Raw genomic sequence first — 18,416 nt, 5'->3', positions numbered from 1 at the left:
TATCGATTCTTATTTTATTGGACATGGTTTTCATAGATGTCCATATGAGCATACACTATACATCAAATTCAATTCTGGTGGAGACATTCTCATGTGTGTTTATACTTGGATGACTTCATATTTACTGGCAATAATCCCAAACTAATTTATGAATTAAAGAGGCCATGATTAGACAGTTTGAGATGACTGATTTGGGACTAATGTCTTATTTCCTCGGCATTGAAGTTTCTCAATTGGAAGGTGAATTTTTTATTTCTCAGAAAAAATATGCTGGTGATATTTTGAAGAAATTTAATATGGACAAAGCCAAGCCAATTGTGGCCCCTGATGAAGAAAAATTGAAGTTGACTGAAAATGGAACTGGTGATTTTGTTGGTGCTACATATTTTAGAAAATTGGTAGGGAGTCTAAGGTACTAGACTTCTACAAGACCTGACATTACTAATGGAGTTGGATTAATTAGCAGATTTATGGAGTCGCCTCGTCAATCACACTTGCAAGCAGCTAAGAGAATTTTCAGATATATTCAAGGTACACAATCTGATGGTATATTTTATTCAAAGACTAATGATAGTAGTCTTGTTGGATTTACAAACAGTGATTGAGCTAGTGATATGATGCAAAGAAAAAGTACTTTTGGATATGCATTTTATTTGGGGTCTGTTGTATTTTCTTGGTCCTCAAAAAAGCAACAAGTTGTTGCTTTGTAAACAACTGAAGCAGAGTACATGGCTGCAACAAGTAGTGCTACACAAGCATTATGGTTGAGAAGGATGCTTGGATTTCTTCAACACAAGCAAGATAGTCCTACAAAAATATTTTGTAATAGCAAGTCTGCAATTGAGTTAACAAAGAATCCAGTTTTTCATGGCCGCAGCAAACATATTGACATTAAATATGACTTCATTCTTGATTTGGTTCAAGATAAAGAGATAGTTGTTGATTATTGCAAGACTGAAGAACAAGTTGCTGATGTTTTCACAAAGCCACTAAAATTGGAGTTGTTCATAAAGTTGAAGATGATGCTAGGCATGGTCAAGTTTGAAGATCTTGATTTAAGGGAGGCTATGTAGGAAATAAACCAAGAGTTGGAAACCTAAGCTGTTTAGGATTTAGTTTATTTAATTCATGTCTAGTCAGGATTTATTTATCAAATCCATATAGGAATAGGTCTTTCTAGTCCTAGTCTATTTTGGTTTCTAGTATTATAAATAGGGATGCTATGTCACATATTTTTATTGTAGTGAGATTCAAGAGTTTTGAGTTATTAAGTAAAGTCTCCTATCTTCTCTCTTTAGTTTGATAAATTTCTTCTATATAGCCATTGTTGAGTCTTTCACGTGTGCTTATATTATTCCTTTGAGTATTTTTATTTCCTTCACTTGGGCCGTTTGGCTGTTGCTTACAGTTATGCAAGTATTAATAACGCGGAGATTAGTTATGCATGTATTAGTAATATAGGACTCAGTTATGTAGAGTTTAGTTATTCATGTATATATTAGTTATTTCAAATTTTACACTACATAAAGTAATGTATAAACTCCCTCATAACTTATGCATGTATTATTTATGCGAAAAGAAAAATATGAACCAAAAATTACTCCCTCTGTCCACTTTTAATTGTTACGTTTCGCTTCTCCACAGTCAAATTGCATAAACTTTGACCAATATTTTAAGATGTATTTTGTCATCATATGAATATGAGAAGAATGGCAATGCAATTAAAGTATTTTTCGTACAGTTTCCAAACATGTAAATTTTAGTTTTGAAATATTGAATTAATCTAATTTAATTTAATTCTTAAGATTAATCAAATTAACTCTCGAGAAGTGAAACGTGACAAGTAAAAAATGGACGGAGGGAGTATACTAGTGATGCTATATTTTATGTGGCAAAGAAAAAGTAGACAATCAAAAATTGTATAACTTATGCTAGATCCTATGCGGAGATTATTTTCCCCCATTTTTGTAACCAAATGATGTAGAAAATTATACTAATTAATGCATGTATAATTCTTCTCTATCCGGTAACGAATTGTCCCCTTAATTTCATGGTGAAAGATATTAATTTAATTTGATTGAGTTTATTCTTGTATTTTTGTTCTTTTTTGAGAAAAAGAAAAGCAACAAAATTAATTCTGATCGATAGAGTTACTTTTCTTTCACAGAATTGACAGATGATGAGAAAAATTAAACACAATTGTAGTATGATAGTGTAGTTTGAATTGTGATCAGATTCTCTGCTTCATCTGAGAGTATTCAAATCATAACTCGAAATTTATGAGGCCACGGTTAATTGGGGAAAACAAATAAAAAAAATGACACCGGCCCTTAAATTTGAGTCAGGTACTATTGTGCGGTTTTGATCTTTAAATTTTGTTAAAAGTGAGTATTTCTTATTTTTGTATTTAACAAACTCTGTTTATTAGATTTGATGAAAATTGTGAAAAAAGAAGAATTTAGTGAGAAAAGAATTCATAGTTGGAGGTGCAATTTTTGCAGTTTTTACTATTTGTAATCTATTTCTAGAGCGTAGAGCAGCTTTTTAAGGTGTAACTTCTACTATTTTTGATCTATTTTGTATTTCTAGTATATTTTTTTTTTGTACCGTAGTTTCTAAGATTTGATGAAACTTTTTAGTGCTGTTTCTTACCAAAATCCTTCTTAATAATTCTTGAATTCTAACAGACAGAATATGTTAAAATATTCGACAGAAATTTAAAGTGCTCATATTTTTATAAACTTGAAGAAAAGTTGCTCAGAAGTATATTTCAGAGACTACTTTGCCTACCTCCAAACATAAGATAGGCACACACATTAGTACAAAATAAAACATCTATATTATTTGTTACAGGTTCATCTTTATGTTCACTAGTCGAGGACTCACTGGGATAGTTTTGACTAATTCTGGGCTTGGGCTAGATTTTCTATGTGCCGGTAAACTCCACGAAAATTAAAAATTCGTTAATTTAATCATTTAATTTGTGATCTAAGTCTTGTATCCTTCAGGAAGTAATATATTAATAGTAAAAGTACAAAGTATCTATAGAAAGGATGATAATTAAGTCAGTGTATGGGTTGTTTTAGTCTCACGCGTAATGATTTGAGTTTTTTTAATCTTATGGGTCGAGTTTCAGGTCTAGGTAATTTATTTGAGTAATTCAGATTTTATTTAGTTTAAAATATTTTTTTTTCAATGAGATGGGGTGATCTCTGACCAACTTTTGGCAAAAAAGATAGTTTAAGAAATTAAATGAAAGTTGAGTGATTTTATAATCAGAAAAATAAACGTAATAGTTCTACTAAAATTGAATTGAGTGACCTTTTATGCAACATCTTTAATTTTCCTCAACGTTGTTAGTCATGGTAAAAAAGTTTTCATCAATATCGTTACTCAAAACTTACAAAGTTATCTCTTTGAAGATCTCGAATAAATTGCCCCCAATTTTGATAAAAGTCATAATTTATTTTCGTCCTATTAATTGGTATTGGCATAGATTTATAAGGGACAGACCAAGCTTAAAAGTGACAAACCTAGCTTAAAAGTTTTGTGTTCAAGTTAATCCTATAATTTGTCCAAATCTTATATATGTTGAAGAAATTACTAAATATCTTTAGCTTTTATTATTTTTACTCAGTTTTTATTGTATATATTAATGTGAAATCGTTATAAAAATCTATAAACTTTAAATTTTGAATTTGCGTATGCATAGGCTCCCTAATTCTCTCTCTATATATATATAAAGTTACATGGATGGACGGCAACATATATGGTTTCCTTAAACTTAGTTGTAATTTTATTTATGTTGAGGGAGAGAGTAGAGACAAACATGCAGGTCGTTGGTGTGATCACTTCATGTGGTTGGTGTGATAACTTATGTAATGTTTCTAATTAATGTATTATTTGTGTTAGATTATGTAATTATTTAGTCAAATATATTGTGTAATCTTCTATTTTAGGATAGCATATGTTAGAATTATTTAGTCAAATTAGTTCCTAATTTGTAGCCCACAATTAGGTTGTGAATCATGTATATCAACCCATTCAAGGGAACAGAATAATCAAGGAAAACATTTTCTTACATGGTATCAGACTAGGTTCTCCTAAAAACCCTAGCCCTTGGCCGCCGACCCCCCCCCCCCCCCCCCCCCCCTCTCTTTTTGTTTTCCTCTTCTTCGGCTATTCCCCATCCTCTTTTCCATGGCTGACACCTCCAAGTTGCATCCTGCGACTACTGTCACCAATATCAAATCATGCATCCATATTGTGCTTGACTACGAAGGAAGCCAATACAATAACTGGGCTACCCTCTTCAAGCTCCATTGTCGTGCAAACTTGGTCATTGACCACATCCTACCTCTTGCCTCCCCTACCGTGCCACCACCGGCAACTGTAGCTAAAAAACTTGCTGCTAAGTCCCTATGGGAACGGCTGGATGACATTGTTCGGCAATGGATATATGGTACGATATCGAATGATCTTCTCAACACGATCATTCATCAAGAGGACACCGCAGCCGAAGCTTGGGACCGTCTTGTTCATCTCTTTCAGGACAACAAATCGGCTAGGGCTCTTGCTCTTGATGCAAAATTCACCAACACAAAATTGGTGGATTGTCCGAATGTGAAAGCATACTGTACCAGGCTGAAAGTTCTTGCAGACAATCTCACCAACGTCGGTCACAAAGTTTCCGACGAACGACTTGTGCTTCGTCTTCGCGAGGATTATCGGAGGAATATAAAACTTTTCGCACGACGGTGCAGCACCGTACTCCTCTCCCATCTTTTGACGTTGTCCGGTCGATGCTTGAGCTTGAGGAGGATAGCCATGCCGAGGACGCCATTCACGACTCCAGCTCGAATGCTGCTCTTGTTTCCCACAATGTTACTCCTCAGAATTTCTCAGGAAATGGACAGCCCAATAACTCTGCAAATAATTTCAACAATCGTGAAAATTCGCAGAATCGTGGAAAGAACAATAACCGCGGTCGAAGCGGCGGCAACCGCAACAATCGCGGTGGCAGCGGCAATGGACAAAGCAGCGGTGGGGGCAGCCGCACCAATGCATAGGCATACTAGCCCGTCGCGGCATAGCAGGAGGGACCCGCTGCCCCGTCGTGGTATTTTCCACCGTGGGCAGCGTGGGGGCAACCGCCATGGGCCACTCCACTGTGCCCGTACCCCACGGCTGGCAGTAGTCGCGTCCAAATCCTTCGCAGTAGGGAGTTCTTGGTCCTCGTCCTCCACAGTCGTTCTACTCGTCAGCCTCATCATCACATGGTGGGTATGCGCCCACAGATATTGATCAAGCTATGCATACAATGTCGTTGAATCCGCCCGATGACAAGAATTGGTACATGGACACCGGAGCCACATCTCATATGACCAACTCCCAAGGTACTCTCTCGTCTTATTATCAATTGAGCAAAAATAATGGCATTGTTGTTGGTAATGGTAACATGATTCCAATTCGTGGTTATGGTCATACATCCCTTCAACAAAATCCCTCTTTAAAACTGAAAAATGTCTTACATGCACCTAAACTCATCAAAAACCTTATTTCCGTTCGTAAATTTACTATTGATAATATGGTTTCTGTTGAATTTGATCCTTTTGGTTTTTATGTGAAGGATTTACGGACGGGGAGCAAACTCATGAGATGTGAGAGTTCGGGTGATCTTTATCCATTCTTCAAAATTTTTCGAGCCATCTCGTCTTCCGCACCATCTGCTTTTAGTGTTATCTCTCCTCATATATGGCACTCCCGTTTAGGTCATCCAGGGGATGTTATTCTTAGTTCTTTACGTAGTAGTAATTTGATTGAATGTAATAAGGCTCGAAACAATGTTTGTCATTCTTGCCCTCTGGGGAAATTAATTAAATTGCCTTTTTATGACTCTCTTTCAACTACTACTATGCCCTTTGACATTTGTTCACAGTGATTTATGGACTTCACCTATTCTTAGCTCTTTATGTCACAGATATTATGTTTTATTTCTTGACAATTACACTAATTTTCTTTGGACTTTTCTCATCAAAACAAAGTCCCAAGTTTATAATTGCTTCTTGTCTTTCCAGACTTTCATTCGCACTCAGTTTGAAAAAGAAATCAAAACCTTTCAATGTGACAACGGGCGTGAATTTGACAATGGTCCTTTTCATAAGTTTTGGGAACAAAACGGGATGGTTTTCCGCTTTTCTTGTCCCCACACTTCCCCCCAAAATGGTAAGGCGGAACGAAAAATTAAATCCATCAATAATATTGTTCGTACACTCCTTGCCCATGCATCAATGCCCCTCTCCTATTGGCATCATGCCTTGGCCATGGCAACGTACCTCCACAATATTCTCCCTTCTAAACTCTTAGCATGTAAGACACCCACTCACATTCTTTATCAAAAGAATCCATCCTACTCTCATCTCCGAGTCTTTGGCTGTCTATGCTTTCCTCTATTTCCCTCCACATAAATTCATAAGTTGCAGTCTAGGTCCACTCATTGTGTCTTCCTAGGATATCCTTCCGATCATCGGGGGGTACAAATGCTATGACTTAGCAAGCCAAAAAAATAATCATAGCCCGGCATGTGTGGTTTGATGAAAATTCCTTTCCATTTTCACAAATAAATACTCCATCTCCTACCTCATATGAATTTTTGGATGATGATAATTCCCCATTGAGAATCCAATTGTTGCATGCCGGGCCACTGCTCCGCCAATGCAGCCCCCTCCCTCTCGTGCAACCCACCACCCGACCCCCCCACCTCCTCTCCGTCATCGTCGACTGCCCAGCAGTCCACCTCCACTGCCCCAGCTGCCCGCCAGCCCCTTCAGCCCACTGCCACGGCCCCTACGGTAGTCCCCCCACTGTCGACCCCTCCCTCTCCCACGCTGCCCCACCACGGCAGCAGCACTCTCCCTGCCAGCCCCCCACCCGTCCATCACATGACTACACGTAGTCAACATGGGATTTTTAAGCCGAACTTGAAATACCATAATCAAGCCTTAAGTGTCACCAACAATTCCATCTCACCCATTCCTCGAAATCCCGTTGGTGCACTTAATGACCCGAATTGGAAAAATGCTATGCAAGATGAATATAATGCTCTTATTGATAGTAAAACTTGGGAGTTGGTCCCTCGTCCTCCAAATGCTAATATTATTCGGTCTTTATGTATTTTTCGGCATAAAAAGAAATCTGATGGTTCTTTTGAGAGGCATAAAGCCCGTCTTGTAGGTGATGGCAGGTCTCAACGGGAAGGTGTTGATTGTGATGAAACTTTCAGTCCGGTGGTCAAGCCGGCAACTATCCGTGTGGTTCTTACTATTGCTTTATCTCACTCTTGGCCCATTCACCAGCTTGATGTAAAGAATGCTTTCTTACACGGCAATTTGAATGAGACCGTCTATACGTATCAGCCTCTGGGATTCTGGGATCCAGCTCGTCCTGATCGTGTCTGTCTCTTGCGTAAGTCTCTTTATGTCTTGAAACAGGCACCACGGGCTTGGTATCAACGTTTTGCTGAATATGTGGCAACCATTGGTTTCTCGCATAGTACATCTGACAACTCTCTCTCTTCACTTATTGTCGTGGAAAAGATATTGCTTACATTTTGTTATATGTGGATGATATTATTCTAACTGCATCTTCAGACTCTCTCAGACTCGGTATTATGTCCAAGTTAGCTACGGAATTTGCAATGAAAGACTTGGGTCCGTTGAGCTATTTTTTGGGAATTGCGGTCTCCCAAGACAAAAATAGTCTCTTTATGTCTCAGAGTTCTTATGCAGAGAATATTCTTGACCGGGCAGGCATGTCACAGTGTAAGCCTTGCCCTACTCCTGTTGACACAAAAGGCAAACTCAGCGCTTCCTCAAGCGCCCCGTATGAGGATCCTACGAAGTATCGTCGTCTGGCAGGTGCTTTGCAATACTTGACATTCACTCGGCCTGACATATCATACGCCGTCCAACAGGTTTGCTTGTTTATGCATGACCCCAAAGTCCAGCATATGGAAGCATTAAAACGCATTTTGCGTTACATTCGAGGTACGATTGACTTTGGCACACATTTATACAAGTCCTCTCTCCAGTCACTACTGTCATATACAGATGCTGATTGGGGAGGATGTCCAGACACTCGACGCTCCACATCGGGTTATTGTGTCTATTTTGGGGATAACTTGATTTCTTGGTCTTCCAAGCGCCAACCTACTGTATCTAAGTCAAGTGCTGAAGCAGAATACCGAGGGGTTGCTAATGTTGTCTCTGAGTCTTGTTGGATTCGTAATCTGTTGCTTGAACTCAATTGTCCTATTCGTAAAGCAACTTTGGTCTATTGTGATAATGTGAGTGCCATCTACTTGACTGGAAATCCGGTACAACATCAACGTACCAAGCATATTGAAATGGACATTCACTTTGTTCGTGAAAAGGTTAGACGAGGCGAAGTTCGTGTCCTACATGTTCCGTCCCGTTATCAGATTGCTGACATCTTCACCAAAGGTCTTCCGCGCGTACTATTTGATGATTTTCGGGACAGTCTAACCGTTCGTAAACCTCCCGCTTCGACTGCGGGGGTGTGTTAGATTATGTAATTATAGTCAAATATATTGTGTAATCTTCTATTTTAGGATAACATATGTTAGAATTATTTAGTCAAATTAGTTCCTAATTTGTAGCCCACAATTAGGTTGTAAATCATGTATCAACCCATTCAAGGAAACAGAATAATCAAGGAAAATATTTTCTTACAATTTGTTGTCGGAGTATCATCGAAAATCCTAAATTTCTGATTGATTAGTAGCGACTTTGGGCGTCAAAAGTTGACCAATTTCATGTAGTGATATTTGAAATTGTAAACTTCTTATTAAGTCTTATATTTAACCATTTGAGTTGGATTAAATTGATCATACTTCTTATAAGTTAATCTAATAATTTAAGCTTATAATATCCATCTCCTCTGTATCATTTATAATTTTACGACTTAACACTTAATCATTTAAGCCAAGCTTTAGGAGACGGATGACCGAGAAAAGTAGTGAAAATGTTGGACACGTTGCCATTCAGAACAGCTGCCATGGACATGATTCAAATGACAGAACAGTCGATGCCTTTGGTAACGTTGAAACTCTGAGATTTAAGCGATCACATTTAATTCCATTTAGAGTCCGTGATCTCTGCACGAATAACGGCTGAAACGTGTGTAGGGTCAGGGAAGTAAGTTAATGTAATATATCTTATAAGATTCTCATCATTCCCTAATTGTATCCCATCTAATTTTCAGTTAAATGCCGAAAAGCTCTCTATTTTGCTCTGTAAAATGCAATTGTCCAGGACTTTCCTTCAGCAATCTTCGTAACCGATCTCAAGAGACTGAATAATTTTTTCTCTTTTTGTTACTCAGTTCATCGATTATTGTTTATTATTTCGTCCACTATTTTGCTTACCATTTCGTTTACAGCTTCCTGTTTCTGTCACATAGTCAAGGATTTTACACTATTTAGATTTATTACGTTGCAATAGACCACTTTCAAATAAATTTAACTGGTTTTCCTAATTAATGAATTTTAAGCTAAACAATACTTTATAATTAGTAACTTTTTGGTTGTTTACTTTTATATCCAGTATGTTAAAGCAAGCCATCATTAACATGCAGATTGTTAATTGACCCCATATTCATCGCGCAGACGTCTTAGTTACTATCAGTCAGTTTTTAAAAGTCTCTCAGGTTAAAAGCCAAAAGGACTACTAATAAGGTAGTTTTAATTGGGTCAACTACCTATATATATATCATATGGAGAAATATTTACGAAACGTGACGATAGTTTTATATTTACAAAACATAACATTACAAACCCTATACAAAACATGTTTTTAAAAAAAAAAAAATTAAATTTTTTTTCTCTCAAAAATTTATGTATGAAAGTTGTATGAAATGTGTATATCTCTCTCAAGGCTTAAAAAGTTCGCTCAAAATTTCGTGTATGAAAACGGTATGAAAAATGTATGAAATGTGTATATCTCGTTCAAGGCTTAAAAAATCCGCTCAAAATTATGTGTATGAAAACAGTATGAAATTTGTATCTCGCTCAAGTTTTAAAATTTCGCTCATATTTTCTTATATAAAGTTCATATTAGATTTCTGTAAAATTAATACAACTACAACAACATTTTATACAACTTTGATACAACATTCAAGACTTAAAATAATCGCTCAAATTTTTTTGTATGAAATGTGTATATCTTGCTCAAGGCTTAAAAAGTTCGCTCAAATTTTATGTATGAAGAACGTATGAAATGTGTATATCTCGATCAAGGCTTAAACATTACACTCAAAATTTTATGCATGAGAATGGTATGAAATGCGTATATCTCTCTCAAGACTTAGAATTTCATTCACATTTTTCGTATATAAAGTTCATATTAGATTTCTGGAAAATTAATACAACTACAACAACATTGTAACAACTTTCATACAATATTCAAGGCTTAAAGTTTTCGCTCATAATTTTGTGTATGAAAATTATATTAAAAATTTGGCTCACATATACACATTTCATACATGTTTCATACACAAAAAATTGAGATAATTTTTAAGCCTTTGAGAAAAAAAAAATTTATTTTTTTAAAAAATATATATAATTTATTTTTTAAAAAAATTAATATATATATATATATATATATATTTTAAATATATATTTTCTGAAAAAAAAATAAAAAAACGAAAAATATATGAAAATCCGTCATGTTTCGTAATATATCATTATGTTTTGTAAATAAGGAAAATTATCGTCACGTTTCGTAAAAATTTATCCTTTTAACATGTTTTGGTGGGGATAACAAACATTGAAAGTGAGCTGAATTAGTCCAGTTATAAGTCTCTTTCCCCATTTCATTCCCACAAATTTCACCAATTTACTTGTGTACTAAGCAAAGACACTGGACACTGATGTTTCTTGAAAGACTAAACGTGTCTACCTTGTTGGTTTAATTTATTTCTAATTAGGCCACAAAACAGAATCAAGCAAATATCTGTATTACAATCAGCAGACATTTCAAAAAAAATAAAACAAACAATCTCAAAGTAAATAAAACAAATGCATAGTGAAAAAGGCGAAAAAGTGAGTCCTGAGTGACTCTTTACCTTTGAATGTCACCAAATAATCAAATATCTAGGGGCAAATGAACCTGAGATCGTGTAATAATATTACAGGCTAATAAAAGAGTTAGATTTCTCATAAGGTCAATCAACTATCGTAATTGTAACATAAAAGTCACTTAACTTTGTTTTGTAACTGAAAAGTCACTCAACTTTCATCTTTGTAACACAAAGTCACACTTAACTTTATTCTGTAGCTAGAAAGTCACTCAACTTTCATATTTATAACACAAAAGTCATTCAACTCATTTTAATCAACTTTTGCTAACGTGACATTTTTTAAAAGTTAAATCCTTGTTTAATATAAACTCACCCATTTTTACCATTTATGATCCGCCCCACTAAACCAACCCGCTATCCAAGTTTTTATAACAAATCACTAAGGACTGAAATTTTACTATTAATTTTTTACTGGTAACGTGGCTGGATTCTCCTCCCTACTTAAGCCTTAAAATTTTGCCTCAAGTTCATTTGGTTACTATGACACTACTGCTAAGCTATTTGCAAGTAGAAACGGTTCTTCAAGGAAATTTATACATTCTATTCACAAAATATTACGCAAATCAACTGAGTGTAGTTGTACATTTGTTCTTCTTTTCATCTATGATGTATCAGAAAACAATTCCCTTGAGCACTCAGCTTGAATTTTACAAAGAATATCATAAGAAGTTGGTAGTAATTGCGGTGAAAGTAAATGTCACATCGACAATCAATGTTTCAATTCACTTAGTTAATGCAGGAGAGAGGAAGTAGTGATTTTGTTCAAAATTAATATATTGATCCCCTGCTCTACAAAATTTACACTACTGATCAGTTCTCAGACATCTTCATCAAGTCCTACACTAAATTCATTGGATAGCGGGTCAGATTAGTGGGGTGGGTCACTAAATGGTAAAAATGGGTGAGTTTATATTAAATAAGGATTTAACTTTTTAAAAAATGCCACATCAGCAAAGTTAACTAAAATGAGTTGAATGACTTTTGTGTTACAAATATGAAACTTGAGTGACTTTCCAGCTACAAAACAAAGTTAAGTGATTTTTGTATTACAAAAATGAAAATTGAATGACTTTCCATTTACAAAACAAAGTTAAGTGACTTTTATGTTACAATTGCGATAGTTGAGTGACCTGAGAAATCAACTCACCCCTAATAAAAGTCGGAGCAAACATGATATTAAACACAAAAATAAATTTATATCATAAAAACATGAATCATATCGTGAATTGATTAAGAATTAGATAATTTCTATTACTGTTTCAATTTTCATAATGTGACGATATTAATGAGACAATTACCACACACAACAGTTGACATGAAATAACCTTGATCCTGTGTTTATATAAGGATTAGAGAAGGGACCTAGCTAGCTATAATTAGTGAAATCCTAATGCGCCCTCGCATTACAAGCATCATTGGATTAAGCTATACTCACTGCCACACTAGATCCACCAATCACATAAAGTGCATGGCCGATAATCAATTATCACACTTATGATCAAACCTACATTTATGTATGAACTAACATCAAATTTGAAATACTTATAATTGTATACGGTAAAAACCGAAGCAATTTGTATTCGGTAAGAACCGGAGTAAATATTATAGCTGTCCGATATGAGATCGAAGAAGAATGAGGTCCTTGGCCATCGAAGGGAACGAGGACCGAGGGGTCGTGAGTTTATTCAACTGAGTGTCAAAACTGAGGGTATGTTGATAAGCAAAGAAAACCCGAGCCTGAAGCGAACACACCTAACATAGGCTCGGAGTATCCGTTATGGACTAGGGCACGCATCACCTGACTGTTCCGCCATTTGCGCTGACAACAGTACGGGTGTCAGAATAACCGTACGGACGCCGCCTTATCCATTTTAGGGTTTTCTTAGAAAGGCCTTTTTTAGATTGTACTAAGGCCCATCTATTTGTAACTATAAATAGGGGTGTACCCCATTCATTTTAGGGTTAGCTTTTCATTATTCTTCTCACTTGTAATCTGAAAAGGGGGAAGTGGACTTTCTTAAGTAATTAGCTCGGGATTAAGAAGCAATCTCCAGAACCGGACCAGTTCTCAGAGCTTGCTAATTTCGTTTCTTAAAGTTTATTTACTATTATTCATCAATATACATTTACCATTTACTAACTATTATTATATGTAACCTATTAATCAAACCACATATCTTAAAAACCACATACATATTTAATTGTTATCCATTTTCGAGGTAAACAGTTTGGCGCCCACCGTGGGGCCTAGGATAATAGTGGTGATTAATTTACAACTCCCGTTTTCACTTGCTCTTTGAAAGTTTGTGTTTCAGATACATTCAAGATGGTACGCAGTGGTCAATCCGAGCATGTGAACAACAACGAGATAGTCGCTGAAAACGACAACAACACCAAGCTACCAAACTCAAACGCACCCCCTGCTGACCTAGCCAACCCAAATGTTGTCAACTCGACCGAAGGCCTTAACCAGAATACCTTCAACTAGGACAATGCCGCCCTTCCGGCCACAGATTCTTTAAATAGCAACAATTCAACTACTTTGCTTTGGGCACAAGCCCGAAAGACACCAAGTGTCGCGAATGAAATTTGCTTACGTTTGATATTTGAAATGTTGCAGGAACAATAGGAGGCTATAGCGCAGCTCCAAAAGAAAGATAATGGAATAGCGTCAGCAGGGCCAAATCGGGCTACCGAGCTAAGGCGAGAGAAAACCTGGGTAGTTGATAGCGATAACGGATCGGGGTTAGGTGCATCTACCGAGGTCCTAAAAATGCTTGAAACATTGGCTAAACTGGTCGAATCCACTGAGAAAAGGGTGGAAACGTACAACTCCCGAGTGGATCAGATCCCAGAGGTACCCCCGATCCTGAAAGGACCGGACTCGAAGAGGTACATCTAAAGGCCTTTCCCTCCGATTGCGGCCCTGAAGTTGATCCCGAAAAGGTTCAAGATGCCAGATATCCCAAAATATGATGGGACAACGGACTCGCAGAGACATGTGACCTTGTATACTTGTGCCATAAAGGGAAACAATGTTAAAGAGGATGAGATCGAATCAGTATTATTAAAATAGTTCGGTGAAACACTATCCAAAAGGGCACTGACCTAGTACAACCATCTACCAAGCATTCCATCACTTCTTTTGAGATGCTCACAGATGCGTTTTTCAAAGCCCATGCCAGAGCTAAGAAGGTGCAGGCAAGAACAGGCAAGAAAAGCGGACATTTTAGAATTTCCCTAAGAGATAATGAGTTGCTCCGAGAGTTCATGAATAGGTTCCAAAGGGAACGAATGGAACTCCCTCCGGTCATGGAAGAATGGGCAGCTTAAGTCTTTACAAAAGGTCTCAATCCTCGAGCTCAACTGCCTCGTTCAAATTAAAGCAAAATTTGTTGGAATACGAGGCAATAACTTGGGCCGATGTCCATAACAGGTATGAATCCAAGCTTCGGATAGAAGATGATCAGCTTGAACTTCAACAAATGGTGTTCTATGTCATCGAGGGTGAGATGAAGTATAATGCATTGCTTGGCAGACCGTGGATTCATAGCATAAGGGCAATACCCTCGACGTTGCATCAAATGTTAAAATTTTTTTCCTCGGAAGCGATAAAAATGGTCCGTGGTGAACAACCCGCGACAAGGGAGATGTTCGCGGTCGAAGAAGCACTCTTCATTCAAAAGGAACCGTTCTAAAAAGCTGTTGAATCAACCAAAGGTAAAGATGCTAAATAGCAATTAAAGAATGGAGGTGCGGTCAGCTCGGGTGAAGAAAAGAAAGAGACGAGCCTGAGCTTTGAAGAAGATGATTTCGATGTGCCCAGATTGTTCGTGCTACCGGATGATTCGGACGCAACCAAATATACCATAGAGGAGCTGGAACAGATTATCTTGTTTGTGCACCTGTCGGACAGAAAAGTATACCTAGGCACAGGGTTAACCTCGGAGCTCAGGCGTAAGTTAATTAAATTTCTTCAAGTTAACGCCGATTGTTTTGTTTGGTCCTATTTAGACATGACAAGTGTGCCACCGGAAGTGACGACGCATAAGTTAAGCCTCGATAAAAAGTTTTCACCGGTGAAACAGAAAAGAAGGGCGATGGCCGAAGTAAAGCATGCCTTCGTCAAAGAGGAGGTAACTGTCACGACCCGACTAGGGCCATGACGGGTACCCGGGTCTAACCACCGAGCACCACTCATTCTATTACTCATCTTACTCATCATGCATTCATTCATCAATCTCATGCTTATAACCATAGGAGAACCATTTTCACTTGAAGCATATTTACCTTTATATACATAAGCCCTTCGGCTATCAAAATGATATACATACAATAATGACCTTGTGAGACCATACTACCCACACATACGTATCTACGAGCCTCTACTAGAGTACTAGACATAGAATCATTAGCTTTAGGATCTTTAGACTTAACTCATCATCATCACTATCATGCTCATGACATATCTCGTTGCTCTATCTCATGTGAAGCTCTTTATAGTGATAGGCTCATGATTGCCGAAATGTAAGAAAGTCATGGGAAAATAGGAGAATTCATGCCATATGAGTCATGCCTTAGAAAGAAAGGACTAGCCTTACATACCTTTTCGTTTAGCTATTCTACCGCTCGATCGTTCTCCTTCAACGCTCACGTTTCTACCTTCAAGAGAGTTCGCATTAACATTAGCTAATCGATCACCTGCACATGCTCAACTAAAGCTAGACAAAATTGGGCAGCATTTCCTTTGTTTATACAACTTTCCTCATATCATATGTCAACCCTCAAACGTCTATAATTACATTCACAACATCATAAGCAACAATCTTCATACACCTACATTATCCATATTTCACAATTTCACTCCAATTCATCCATAATCATGATCATAGTACACTAGTACATTCTCTCACATATAATGCTTATCCCATATTATTAATGTCATTTACAACATATTTATAATCACAACATATCAAGTATCATGACTCATCCCAAGCTACTACTCAATAATGTGACTATTCTCATATTCATGACCCATCTCCTTCTACACTCCAAGTCTTTCAACCTCTCAATATCTTAAACAACATGGAATGATCATAAAACTTACCTTAGATAGTGTGGGAATGAGCCTTGAGTGGAAATACTTCACTTGAGCCAAAACCCTAGCTTCACTTCCAAGAGAATTCTTGACTTGGATGAACCCTAGTGAGCTTCTTGCACTTGATTCACTTGAATTCTTGATATTGATCTTTCCTTTCCTTTGTATTCTTGTATATGAAGTGTGTGGAACCCTCTAGAAGCCTTGAGAGAGATGAAGAAGTGTGGGAAATGAAATTAGTGAAGTGGGAACATGTATTTATACTTGCAACTAATCAGCCCGTTGGGCATTATACGAACCACTTATACGGTCCGTATGACATTGTACGGCCCGTATTAGTGTTCATGGTTCACCATCAGGGAAAACATCTTCCTGTTGGGTGTTATACGGACCCTCATACGGACCATATAATGTTATACGGACCGTGTAAGTCGGTCGTATAACCCCATTTCGCTGAAATGATTTCCATCGTTCGTTTGATCTTCAATCCTTATGGAACCTTCTTGACACTTTTTTAACGCTTCATTACCAATTTAAGGATCGTTATAACTCCTCCTTAGAACATTATTAAGTCAACATTAGCTCGGTACTTTACGGAACTTTCCCAGAACGCAACATATGCTTCGCCTTCCTTAAGGAACTTTCTCTTCTTGCTTCCAACGTCTTTGGAATCTTAATTAGAATCGTTAATAACCTTTCTTACTTATAGGTACATCGCATACTTCTCGCACTACATTGGTCTATTTACTATGCAACAACATGGAATTTTTCTGAGGTGTAACAGTAACAAAGCTTTTAAAAATAGGTTCCATCTAGGAGTTTAAATACCCGGACTGGTTAGCTAATGTAGTTGTCCTGCCGAAGAAAGGTAATAAATTTAGAATGCGTGTTGATTATAAGTATTTGAACAAAGCATTCCCAAAGGATTCATTCCCTATGCCTCACATTGATCAAATGATCGATGCGATGGTCGGGCATGAGATGTTATGTTTTCTCGATGATTACTCCGGGTACAACCAGATTAGGATGGACCTAAGGATCAAGAGAAAACTTCTTTTATAACTCGATATGGGACTTATTGCTATAATGTAATGCCATTCGGATTAAAAAACGCCAGTGCAACTTACCAACGCCTAGTTAACCGAATGTTCGAACAATAAATAGGTAAAACGATGAAGGTTTATATTGATGACATGCTAATTAAGTCCCTGGAAACAGAGGACCATTTAAAGCATTTGCAGGAAACCTTCGACATACTTCGCAAATACAACATGAAGCTAAACCCAGAGAAATGCGCCTTCGGTGTTAGATCAGGGAAGTTCTTGGGCTTCATGGTGTCGAACAGAGGGATTGAAATCAACCCGGACAAAATTAAGGCTATTGAAGACATCGAAGTGGTTAACAATGTGAAGGCAGTGCAACGGTTAACCGGAAGAATAGCGACTTTGAGCCGGTTCATTTCAAGGTTTTCGGATAAAAGTCGCCATTTCTTTTCATTGCTAAGGAAGAAGTATGATCTCTGTGGATACCAGAATGTCAAAGAGCTTGGGAAGATTTGAAACGGTACTTGTAAAGTCTACCTTTGTTGCACACACCGAAGGCAGATGAACAACTGTTCTTATATCTGGCAGTATCCGAGGTTACGGTAAGTGGCGTTTTGGTCCGAGAATAAAAAGGTACGCAATTCCCTATCTATTATGTAAGTAGAACATTATGGGGTGCAGAGACTCGTTATCCTCACCTAAAAAATTTAGCATTAGCTTTGGTGAGTGCTTCTAGGAAACTGAAACCTTATTTTCAATGCCACCCCATATGTTTAGTGACTACTTACCCGTTAAAAAAATTATGCATAAACCGGAGTTGTCAGGAAGGTAGATGAAATGGGTTGTAGAAATAAGAGACTATGATATCGAATATAAACCTAGAACGGCTATAAATCCCAAATCTTGGTCGAATTTATAGCGGATTTTACTCTGGAAATGGTTCCTGAGGTAGAAAAAGAGCTTTTGCTAACCTCGGGGAAAATTGCAGGAATCTGGACCCTGTACACGGACGGAGCATCGAATGTGAAAGGGTCCGGTTGGGGATTTTTTGTAAGTCCCTCGCAGGTGATATTATTCGACAATCAATCAAAACTTTAAAATTAACTAACAATGAAGCC

General features: G+C 37.3%; 2 protein-coding genes across 2 annotated transcripts; both read left to right on the top strand.

Moving 5' to 3' along the window:
* The first annotated feature begins 4,200 nt into the window (after positions 1-4,200).
* On the top strand, positions 4,201-5,069 carry LOC132639286 (uncharacterized). The gene is made up of 2 exons (XM_060355745.1): positions 4,201-4,674; positions 4,764-5,069. The coding sequence occupies exons 1-2, from the start codon at positions 4,201-4,203 to the stop codon at positions 5,067-5,069; spliced, it is 780 nt and encodes a 259-aa protein (XP_060211728.1).
* A 2,696-nt stretch (positions 5,070-7,765) lies between these two features.
* LOC132639285 (uncharacterized mitochondrial protein AtMg00810-like) lies at positions 7,766-9,194 on the top strand. The gene is made up of 2 exons (XM_060355744.1): positions 7,766-8,257; positions 9,003-9,194. The coding sequence occupies exons 1-2, from the start codon at positions 7,766-7,768 to the stop codon at positions 9,192-9,194; spliced, it is 684 nt and encodes a 227-aa protein (XP_060211727.1).
* The last annotated feature ends 9,222 nt before the right edge of the window (positions 9,195-18,416 follow it).

The sequence above is a fragment of the Lycium barbarum genome, chromosome 5 (assembly GCF_019175385.1).
Source record: "Lycium barbarum isolate Lr01 chromosome 5, ASM1917538v2, whole genome shotgun sequence".
Lineage (NCBI taxonomy): Eukaryota > Viridiplantae > Streptophyta > Magnoliopsida > Solanales > Solanaceae > Lycium > Lycium barbarum.
The sequence above is the reverse complement of the archived record's forward strand: the minus strand, read 5'-3'. Positions and strand labels throughout refer to the sequence as shown.